Here is a 12,043-nt window from a genome sequence, read left to right on the forward strand (position 1 = left end):
CACCGGATCTCATAATATTCTTTATTCTTTTAATTCTGTAATGCTGTGAATAATGATAATTTCAACACTCATGATTTCCCCACGGATATATCAACCAGAGAAATGTTAAATGTTAGGTAAAGTAAAGTTTGTCCCGCTATGTGCCGTAAAGGCACTTGGGGTGAGTGGAGGTACAGCTCCCCTCTTTCTTGACCTCGGCAAAATGTCAGGTAACAGATCATTTAAAAAGTTTATTTCAAATACTTCTGAGTAGGTGGTACGTGGTAATCTAGGTCTCATATTCGGTAAGCAAGACACACATAAATGTTGGCCTTTCATTCGACAACGCTCACAGATAAATTTAGGTACAGAAGTTATGCTAAGCACATTTCAACTCCAATGGATATGAAAAGCAAAATAGAAATTAAAAAACAAACAAAAAACTTTAAAAACAATAACAATCAATTTATATGCTTAAATATAATATAAACAACAGAACATTTGTAGAAATTGAAGTATATGTAATAGGAAATTAGCCATTATGAGTTCTGCTTGGAACGCCTCGACATGAACCAATTTTTGTACCCCCTAGACAATTATGTTGATGTAATTAGAAGAATCAGCTCCATTCGTAAATACCTCAAACTTTCACACATGACCAAAGTAGCATTTTAACCCACACTGTTGGTAACCAGAATCTGTAGGGTCAGCAAATTCCGAAATGTCGATAATGAGGGTCTGTCCTCTGATGCGGTTACCTGCATGCAGTCGTGTGGCTGAAAGCAGCAGCCAAATGCAGACTGCAGAGACCAACATGGTTGATGGCTGTGGTGCCATGGATCTTCCACAAACTGGCAGTGCATTCCTGCAAACACAAATACACAACAATTAATTCTGTCTGGCTCAAAGAGGGCACATCACTGAATAAAACAGGGTACTTCACAACACAGCTGTGATCCTTTACGTGCTAACTTAACACGATACTATATGATCCTAACAGTAAAACTTTATGCACAGCACAACAAATGCCCATTCAATAAAATAACTGGTTATATTATAACTATTTTAATCTCACATAAGCTGAGATTATATAGTAAAATATATTCCAAAACCATACACAACCTGTTCTAATACCAAAGCAAGTGTATAGGACAAAATACTAATCAGCCTGGACAGTCAAAGTAATAAGGAGTGAAAATTAAGATGACAGTGCAAATGATGACAGTAGTGATGATAATGATTGCTGCTGTTGATGGTTCTTACAACTGGTAATGGTGATCAGAGTGGTAGTAGACCTAGTGATGGCAATGATATAGACATTGTTGAAGGTCGAAAAAAATGATGCAAATTAAAGTAAACACGAAACCCGCTCACTCATACACAGCCTACCTTAACATGTCCTCGATTTAAACTGAACTGAACTCAACGCATTTTCCTAAACATCTGAAGCGTCATGTTCAACTGTGGGAAGCAGCCCTATAAAAACATGTACAATCTACCGGAACCAAAACTAAAAGAGAGCACAGGGGATGAGAACAATAACCTCAGATCAGTTTCGGCAAAATTGTGGTTCTTCTATCAAACGAAAGATAAGGCGTGTGCTTACTCGCCCATGTTGGTGGTCTGTTTCCGCCAAGATCGGGAAGTGCTCTGGGCACGTGCACTGCTTACTTCTGCTACGTAGCTACGTATTGAAAAGGAAAACGGGTCCAAAGCGGCCGCGGTTTGTATCCTGTCATTTACGATGCGCAGAAGGATTTGTCTTTAACAAGAACGTAAATACTGGTTCAAATGTCTGACCATACACAAAGATTAACGAGCGTCAGAATCTGAATTCATACCTGCAGGACATACTTCAAGTCACCAAACGCATCATTGGTTTGTGTGGTTAATTTATTGCAGATAGGACCACAAACTAATTAACTCTTCGCGTTTTTTGTGGAAAGTGAAGGTTCATTAACCGTCCACTGTTCCCTACTCACACACTCTGTTTTCTATTATCCATTTTAATATTATCCTACGACCTACCACTAAGTCCTCCAAGTCGGCGCCAGGTTAGATAGAACATTTCGGGGGGTTTTTCGGGCGGTTCTTTTTCTCGCAAAGAAAAAGTTATTCGTAGTTGATCATCCTATGCTCCTGACACTGCCAGACTTCGAAAACAAGTCCCATCGATTCAGTTTTCTCAGGAATTTTCTTAGATGCCTCTCCCAGAAATACTTTGAGATAACACTTTACAAACTTGGTATCCGATAAATTTGTTTCGTTCCTCAAACCCCAAAATGACCTCAGATGTTCTAGAGGCGTCGTTAAATAATTCATCCAAGGATTACTACGAGGGTCGCTCATTAAGTAATGCCCCACATTTTTTTCTCAGCCAATAATGAAGATAGAAAAGTGCACTTTTACATGCTTGAGATTTGATGTTTCCCGCGTTCGTGTACGGAGTTTCAAATGATTCAAACCGATAGCGGAGCTGTAGTGAACTGTTAAAATGGCGTCTGTGAACGACTCTCGTTACAAGCAACGAGCTGTAATTGAATTCTTTTTTGCTGAAAAAGAAACTGTGGTGAACATTCATAAACGTTTGTGTGCTGTGTATGGAAGCTGTGCAGTCGATAGGAGCACCGTTGGTCGCTGGGCTAAGAGAGTTAAAGCTTCAGGAAGTGAAGAAACCGAGCTCCGTGATCTGCCGCGCTCTGGGCGTCCTGCCACAGCCACCACTCCAGACATGTTGAACCGCGCGGATGCCATTATTCGTGAGGATCGGCGCATCACAACTCGACAATTGGCCCAACAGCTTTCAGTCAGTAATGGAAGTGTAATTGCAATTATCCGGGCTCTTGCATATTCGAAGGTGTGCGCAAGATGGGTTCCACGAAGTCTCACAGCAGACCACAGGATTCAAAGGAAAACGATTTCTTCTGAATTGTTGGAGCGTTTTGATGCTGAGGGAGAGATCTTTCTGTCCCGGATCATTACAGGTGACGAAACCTGGATACACCACTTTGAGCCGGAGACAAAAAGGCAGTCGATGGAGTGGCATCATCCTCAATCACAGAGAAAGAAGAAATTCAAGACAACTCCCTCCGCCGGAAAAGTCATGATGACTGTCTTTTGGGACAGTGATGGGGTCATTCTTGTGGATGTGATGCCAAGAGGTGCGACCATCAATTCAGACGCGTACATTATGACCCTGGAAACCCTCAAGAAGCGTTTCCGACGAGTTCGGCCTCACAAGCATCCAGCAGAAATTTTGCTCCTGCATGACAATGCACGCCCTTACACAAGTCCGAGAACCCGGGAAGAAATCACCAAATTTGGTTGAACGGTGCTGCCCCATCCACCCTCCGACTCCATCTCTTTGGGCCACTTAAAGATGCTATCCGCGGAACAAGGTTTGAAGATGACGAGAGCGTTATTCAAGCAGTGAGGACATGGCTACGTGCACAGGACAAGAGCTGGTACCGGCAAGGCATGCATGCACTTGTTCCACGCTGGCGTAAAACCGTACAAGTTCATGGGGACTATGTGGAAAAATAGTATGTGTAAAGGAAACATTGATTTATATTGTCACTAAATTTGAGCCATCTTGAATAAATATGTTCTGAGGAAAAAAATGTGGGGCATTACTTAATGAGCGACCCTCGTAGCATTTAAGCATTAAAAGAACGGGCCGAGTGGAGTTCTAAAATCTCGATTCATGCATGCCTCTAATTCAAAGGAATACGTAAATTTGTAGGCTTAGTTAGCAAACAGTATTACAGAGCCCCTGATAAAGCTCTTTACCACGGCCGTCTTAAAGGAAGGTGGGAGTGTTTAAAGATTCAATATCGCAGCGTTCCCCATTTAACGCAGATCTTATTCTAAAGCTTGAATTCTCTTAACTTGTCAAAAATTCCCTGCCTATTATGTAAGTTTAACGTAGTGTCACCTGATTTATTTTACAAATAACATTTCGAATTTATTCATTCTTAGACGTTGGAAGTCATCATGGCGGCATAATTTTAAAATGAAGGGGGGGGGGGGGATGAACTATCATCGAACGCCGAGATTGTGGAACGGATTAAGGACAAGGAGGAAGTCAGGTTATAGACCACTTTTAAATTGAAGCAGGGCAGGATGATGTGACACGTGCGAAGCCACCCAAAGTTGTGCATTGTTGTAGTTATCTACTGATATCATAAGGCACGGGGGGAACGTAACACAAACCACACACGCTGCAGTAAATTGACACCAGAGCGCTCTCAGCTAGAGAGCCTCTGACAGTGACATGACGGCGACACTTTTATGATGGAGAGGTTACAGCTTGTGATCTATTCAAAATATCTGGAACGAATCGACATGTAATGAAACATGTCTTTGGACAAAGTTTGGGAACACGAAAAAGATCTGATAAATAATCAAGCCTTATAAATTCCGTCTAAAACAATCCGATAATAAAACAAATCATTACGTCAATCGCTATAATAATTTCATTCATAAATCGTCTAGATTTGCAAATGCAGTTTTAGCCTACACTCATTATATTTTAGACATAGGTTTATTTTATTACAAAGTTTTCAAACATGTACTAATCGTTCATATGTCAGCCGCTACGAAAGGAGCTTCGAACCAACTAAGAGATGTACTTTTTAATTTCCTATCAGAAGTATCACACAACGGACGTGAGGACTTCTGGTGTAGGCTGTAAGCAGTAGTAGCACCTTGAAAATAATGAAGTGGTTGTCACTGGATTAATCGACTAAAAATTATCGGCGACAAAAGAATAGATTACTAGGATAATTATGACAGACCAAGTCACTTAACAGGTTTAATCAGAGTGATAAAATGGATGATTAAATGGGTGTGGTACGTAGCACAAATGGGTGATAAGACAAATGCAGATACATTTTAGTCAGAAAACCACTTGGAAACCTATGTCTACTATAAGGAAAGGAAAAGAAACAAACGACGAGGGCGCGGACTGAATTCAACTACGAATTTCTTGACCAGATGAGCGGTCATCAACTTCTTAAGAAGGCCTCTAACATGTATGCTATTAGTTACTTTTAAGAACAAATTCACGGGTGCTGAGGTAAAGGGGCAAAAGTCATAAAATATCAGGAAATAAAAACGGTTTTCGGAAAATTCTCGCAGATAATATTTGTTTATGTTTTACCAAAATGTTACAGAAACGTGATTGTACAATTTACACATGAAGTTCGGGCTTAAGCGACAGTCCTGCTCAATTACAGGCAATGTGATCCCAAAAAGATGTATACATATATTCAGTGAATGAAATAAATACATTTTAATAAACTAAACCATTATATACGTCAACACTAGCACTTCGTGAATTCGCGAATCTAGTGTAGGTGTTCAAAATGGCATTAGTCCATAACTTCCATAAACACAACACACAGGTGATTTAAGGATATCAAAATAATATTTTGATATCCTCAGTAATTATATTATAATTACTGAGGAAGCTTAATGACATAAAGTTTGTAATATAATATAATAATGTAATTTTCCTGCTAATTTATATGTAAGTTATTATAATTACACCTACTGGAATAAAGCCTGAACTTGTAATACAGTAATTTAAAGAATTATCTGACATTATCTGCCAACATCATTAAGATTTATTAAAGTAATTCAAAATATTTTTTGTGATTTTTCGGCGGATACCATTGGTTCGCGGTTCACACTTTGATAAACATGGGTCTAAGCTATAACAACGTCAAACCCCACTAGCGACCAGGATGATTTTATGCGGTTTCACACTTGTGCTGTAAAGGCTGACGTCTTGTGATGCTGATTACCCATCTAATATATCAGAAAACCTCAATTAGAAGAGGCAAAGACTAGAACGAGGTTGTACCATTAACATTATTAAAGTCAAGAAACCGTGTCGATAAAACAGTATGCACAACATTCAGGACCACTTAGGTAAAAAATTAAATATTCTATCCACAACACAAAACTTATTTCAGAGAACAGAACATCGCCTCCATCTTGTTTATGATCATTCCCTTCTCTGACTTATAACGCGCCCATAACAATGCTCTTTGCCTGCCTTCTAGAGAGTGGATCTTTCATTTTATTTTATTTTTTGTCCCGAAGCAGATGTTTGATTGCGTGAGAGGAGGCTGGTTCAGTTAAACAATAAAACAGACCAACGACTTTGACGGCCGACATTTCGTGCGACTAATAAGGTTTGAAAAACACCAAGTAACGGCTACTTTTCTGCTCGACGCTCGCTGCACTCATGACAAAAACTAACTTACCCATGTTAAAAGGGCACCAGGAAAAATGGAAAACCACAAACTAACAACATTTAACATCCTCTCCTACTTGTAAATCCTATCATAATTTTTCCGAATACACGGAAAGTGTTATGAAGTTCGATTGTTATGGTGACTGATAATTGCATGGAGCAGAGTCCTCGAGAATCTAACAGTCGCTCATCTGGAACCTGACGATTCAACAAAAAGTCCATAAGCGCCTATCAATAAACCATATCCATAATATGACTACTGAATTTTTGGTGAAGATAAATTATGAAGCTTCTCGTAACGTAATTTTCTCCATCCTCCAGTTACTGCCTCTCTCTTGGGTCAAAATATTCCCCTCCGCACTCTGATCTCAGATGATCTTCAATCAGTGTTCTTCATGTAGAATTGCATATTCAACTTTTCGTTAAAACATTTTCGTATACACGGGCATCGAAAACAAGATAGACAAGCCCAAGTAGTGCACAGCTCACAGCTCATGAGTTCTGCTGAATCAGACTGCCACAGAAATAAATGAACGAAAGTGAACTGATCATTGCTTAAGGGGACAATCATAAGCATGATTTAGATCTCGGAAACGCGCTGGCATGTCGCATGTCGTCTTATATTGGTCTAACGCAGTGGTCCCCAACGCGGTGCCCGCTGGCGCCCTCCAAGGCTTTTTTTAGGTGCCCGCGTTGATAAGGAAAGAGGTTATACTGAATAATGAAGGCCGTTCAACCATGAACATTATAAAATCAAAGAACAGATCTCTACTTACTAATGCCCATCTTGACGATCGTTTGTGAGCAGCAACATCATCCTACACTCCCAAATTTGAAAAACTGGCCGAAGAAATGCAGTGCCAAACATCACACTAACTTCTCACTTGAGTAATAATAATTGTACTTATAAAAGTACGTATTTTTGATTTTTATTGCGTGGTTTCTTGTATCATTAAACGTCGTGTTGTTTTGTGTATTATTTGGTGTCCATATCTTATTTGTCCAGAGAAAAGAAAATTTGGCTTTGTTAATTGGTTGGTGCCCGCCACGATCTCATAAACTCTCAAATGTGCCCGTGGGCACAAAAAAGGTTGGGGACCACTGGTCTAACGAGTATCAAGAAAAACAGAGGATTAATTCGGTCAGGACCAGCTCCCAATTTGCAACTGTAATAATAAAATACTTCGCCTACATATCGGTACCCATAAATAAATTAGACCACGAGGCTTAGCAGATGTGAAATATTATTTTTACATGAGGAGTCGGGCTGACCCATTTAGAAATATCAGCAATCAGTGGAATCGAAACCCAGCAACAAAACTCTATAGTATACAACACAAATTCGCAAGAGTTAAACATTCTGCAACAATTCTGGTGCATTTACCACAATTTGTCCTCTGACCTTGCCAATCGGCGACAGTGATGTCAGGAACACCTGGGGTCAATGATCTTCACGTTGGCTAGGTGATGACGTCGTCATGGAGGATTCCCCACTCAGTCACTTCCGCGGCACCGCGTTTAAGACTGCCTCTGCTACTCATCGACTCTCTTACCCGGGTTAAAGCAGCCAGAGCATGAAGCTGATTACTCACGTCAATTTAGTGCCGAGGTAAAGAATGTTAGGAGTTTTACCTTGACTCCCCCTACGCAAAGTCATGTTTAACCATAACGAAAACTTCACCTTCACACGTCTTGTTAGTCTCTGTACCCCTTGAGAGGAATAAGCAGGCAAAGTGTCATTCTAGTAAAAAAAAACGGTTCTTTAAGAGCACAAAACACCTCGATCAGATACCGAACCAAGTGGTGAGGTATTCATGTAGGTAGGTAGTGGTTTCGACAGGCTATATAAGGTCAAAAAACCTTAAGAACATGGCACTGTGAATTACGAATGCTTTTTATTGCCAGCTTCTGACGTCATCTCTGCTACGGAGATATGGTGTTTAAATTCCAGTGGGTCGACAGAGTACTGAAATACCTGACCCCTGTTCGATTCAACCTCGCTTTTAACGTTAATTAACACAATGTTACCTATTAGAGATGCGAAGGTAAACTAATTTCGTAAGCAATCCTTCTACACAGGCCAATGTAATTAGCGAAATCGTCCATATTTCGCCCTGGTTTTCCTTGAAATAAACTAAATTAAAATATTTTTTTAAACTTAATTATGATAATCTACTAATATACAAATCCTCATTGAGTAATAGAAATAAAAAATTCCTTATTTAAATAATAAAACTGCTTATTTATTACGATAATCTTATAAGCACATATATTACCGTTCTTTACCAATGTCGAGCAGTGTTATGCAACTTTATACCACTTATACCACCAAGGTTCCATATAGTAGTTGCTCGATGCAACGGTTTCGAGAGGAAGCATGTCAAATTGGCGTCAAGACTCGATTTTCGAACAATACACATGTAGTTTCAGGTGTCCCACTTATCACAAATTTTAAGTTCAAGATGCATCTCAAATAGCATGTCAATTCAATTAAATAAAGCGGAAAAGTTTGTCTATAAAATTAATTTGCGAGAGTTTGTTGTAAAATAGAGGAATAAAATATATCTTAAGTTTAAGCTCCCAACAGTAGCCTCTTTTAAAAGCAATCCTTGATGTGCCTGCCATTTTATTTATTTAGTGTTCTGTCTGACGACAGGTCCATATGAACAGGATCCTTCCATCCTTTTCTCGGACTGGGACCTGTTCATATACGTTCTTGGCAGATGATCCAGAAGTGGTTTGCCATTGCCTTCTTCTGTGTGTGAATGGAGTAATTGTTGGGATGCCACGGAGAAACCGGGGAAGCCCCCGGAGGAAAACTCCGTGTTGCCTAGACCACAACTTAGAGATCTCGGTCAGTACAATGATTAAACTATGGAATGACCGGCTCTGGGGCCACCCAGCCTTCTATCCACCGAGTACCAGAGATGTTTCCTCATTTGAAACCCGCCCCGATAGTTATGTTGAAATGGCGAGCTTCGCTGTCTGACGACCGTGTCCGCCCATAGCAGGTGAAGAAGAAGAAGAAGAAAATGCTTTAAAAACTTTCCATCTCTTTCAATGGGATTTATTTAGTCTAAGATCTCGGTTCAAAAGTTAAATGTACCGCAAGCCTAGTTCAAATTATATTCCATCCAACCATCCTGTAAGGCTACTGAGCTCAAACACTGGGTTCTTTACGGTTTCATAAAACCGACAGAGAAAAAGTAGTTTAACTCCAACTTTTAGTTGCTTAGCTGGTCAAAAATGTCGCCGCCTTTTATGAAACCGCATTATTGTACTTAACAAGAGCCCACATTAGTTTCCTACTCTGAGTCAGTTAAATTTAGTCCACTTCTTCACACCATCTTTACCTAATATTCACGGTTATATTATCCTCCTGTCCATATGCGAATCCAAAGTCGTATCTTGACTTCAAATTTCTCTCAGGCCCAACCTTCTCTAGTGTCGAAAAACAAAGACCCCGGTTTTCAAAATGTATTTTGAATAGCATATATAATATCAGTCACCATATTGTATGCTTCAAGGCCATGTAATTATTTCACCTCCGCTTATCAACAATACAGCATTGCTCACTTTGCTACGGTGCAAGTTCTGAGCTATCTTCACTCGTCTGGACTCAGCTTTTCGTGTTGCAACGTTGTACGATTTTGATGTCACCTTGAAGCACGCAATTTTATTTCGGCTAAAAATAACGGACACTAAATTTTCAACAAATAATCCTGCAGAAGCAATGCCTATGCAATTTAAACAGAGAAGTAAATCAGGGAAATATTTATTTATTTCATATCTAAAACATATTTGAATCTACCAATATTAAATCACATGACAAATAATACAGATTTCGAAATACAGTAAAAGATTAAAATAAAATTAGTCTGTTATAGACCGGTGCAAATTACGTGCTTTACTACAGTTAATTATTGGCATTATTAGTGTTCACTCCCTGGAACAGCACCAGTAATTAATTGTGGCCTCTAGCATCCAGCCTGTTGGTATCAACACAGAATCAACCTGCCCTGTGCTATAACACCATCGGGCCACAAAAAAGACACTCGAGCTATTAACCAGAACCGGGCAAAAGAAGAACAAGCATAACTACCATCTCAAGGGCGACGAGGGTCCAGAAGCTATAAACTATTGAGTCTTCGGCCTAAATAAAAGAAACTACGCCTTTGCAAATTTGTAGGATACCAGCTGCTAAGATTTTTAAGAACAAGACCATAAACATTACAATTTATTTAAATATTATCGAAATTCGCAGTCGAGAAATTGGCACTGTTCCTTTGTATTTGAAAAGCCCAGGGTTCAAATACCATCCATAGTTCACGATCTTTCGAAATTAGCAGATTCTCTTAACAGGCTTAAGTATCGAGACAAAACTGAATATAATATCGGGAAAAAAATTCTAAAAAAGGACGCCTACGACTAGCATTCTTTTTAACTTTTTGCCTGATTCATGTGGCACTTGATCGGCCAAAGATATGGTCTTTACCGACCAGTATTTTGCCGTAACGCACCGAAATTTGAAGGTTTAACGCTCGGTTGAACTCATATTTTGTACTAACGGAATTGTAATGGAAAATTCTTTTCATATCTGAAAAACAGATACATACAGATTCACAAACTCTGAAGTTTTGCATTAGAAACTGGCGTTCTGTTTCTCAGTAACACTGAAAAACGTCACTATTACTTTCCAAAATATCGGCTTCTTTATCACGACTCAAGCTAATAGTCTAAGAAATTTTCTCTTCATTTTTGACACACAAAATACAGCCCTATAAAACCACTTTGGCTTATTACAACTAAAAAACAGAGGTAATTCCAGTGACTAACACATAACTTCTGAATCATGTAACGTGACACATCACGCACAAATTCACCATTTTTTTTCCAGTTGGTGCAAAAACTTCCAGACTCCGCATTACAATGAAAATAATAAAATAACGCAACAATAAGATGACGTAAATTGGCAAAGACAAAACGTAAGGTATAAAGGCGTAATGAGAAGAGTTACAGAATTTATGAGCCGGCACAAATTCAACTTGTTCTTTAAAAGTATGCGTTCCAGCGGCAGCTTGGCACATACCACGAGAAGCTAAGATTAAAAAAAAAGGGTTTCGAGAGTGGAAATTTATCAGACCAGTGTTCCTATCATTCTTTGGAGCCTGGAAAAGTAATCAGGTTCAGCCGCCCTTCAACCAAACTACCTAATCACCTTTCCAAAACTTCAAATGGAACGGCACCATAAAAAGCACGACAAAAATTCCATCTCCGATCACGTAGACATTATAACAGGGCTACAATTTTCACTGTACATTTACAAGTCCTCACATACCTCGGCGTCAAATACAGATATCATTCCTGCACATTTTACTAACCTCAGTTCCGAAATGTAATGCATTTTATCTTCTTCGGTTCTCTGGCTGTTTTGTTTCTTGGATATTTAACGACGCTGTATTAAGTCCACTGAACAGGGACTAAAACAGTCGTTACTTTGCGTCTCATGAGAGAGTGATTATATATCAAAGAATGGAGATACTAGATCTAAAACTTCTTATCAGCCAGCCTAGTTTGTATTCATCTCCTATTTGGATACCTGTCATCTCTGAAGAAATCCAAGTTGGGCATCGACTTTCGAGCTGATATTCATGTGTATTTATTCCCACCTTTTGTGAGGTGTTTTTTTATCGTGTTTAATGAATTTTGATTTCTACTATCTCTTCTTTTACGTCCCACGGATGGATGGTGTGGTAATGCCTTTTTATTCTGGGACTTTGACTTTTTACTTTGTCCGGAGAT

General features: G+C 39.3%; 1 protein-coding gene across 4 annotated transcripts in view; it reads right to left on the reverse strand.

Annotated features, from left to right (window-relative positions):
- LOC110826934 (interference hedgehog) overlaps positions 1–12,043 on the reverse strand; it is a 66,948-nt gene that overhangs the window by 21,276 nt on the left and 33,629 nt on the right. For 2 of the 4 annotated variants that reach the window (XM_087349583.1, XM_087349581.1), the window contains exons 1-2: positions 1,586–1,680; positions 738–844 (exon numbers count right to left, since the gene is read on the reverse strand). In XM_087349583.1, coding sequence (XP_087205709.1) covers positions 738–844; positions 1,586–1,593 — 115 coding nt within the window. In that variant the 5' untranslated portion in view covers positions 1,594–1,680. The other 2 variants (XM_087349582.1, XM_087349584.1) reach the window with 2 other exon arrangements.

Source organism: Zootermopsis nevadensis, unplaced genomic scaffold (genome assembly GCF_977971745.1).
Source record: "Zootermopsis nevadensis isolate Lab colony 2312 unplaced genomic scaffold, Znev_1.0 Znev_ptg000016l, whole genome shotgun sequence".
NCBI lineage: Eukaryota > Metazoa > Arthropoda > Insecta > Blattodea > Termopsidae > Zootermopsis > Zootermopsis nevadensis.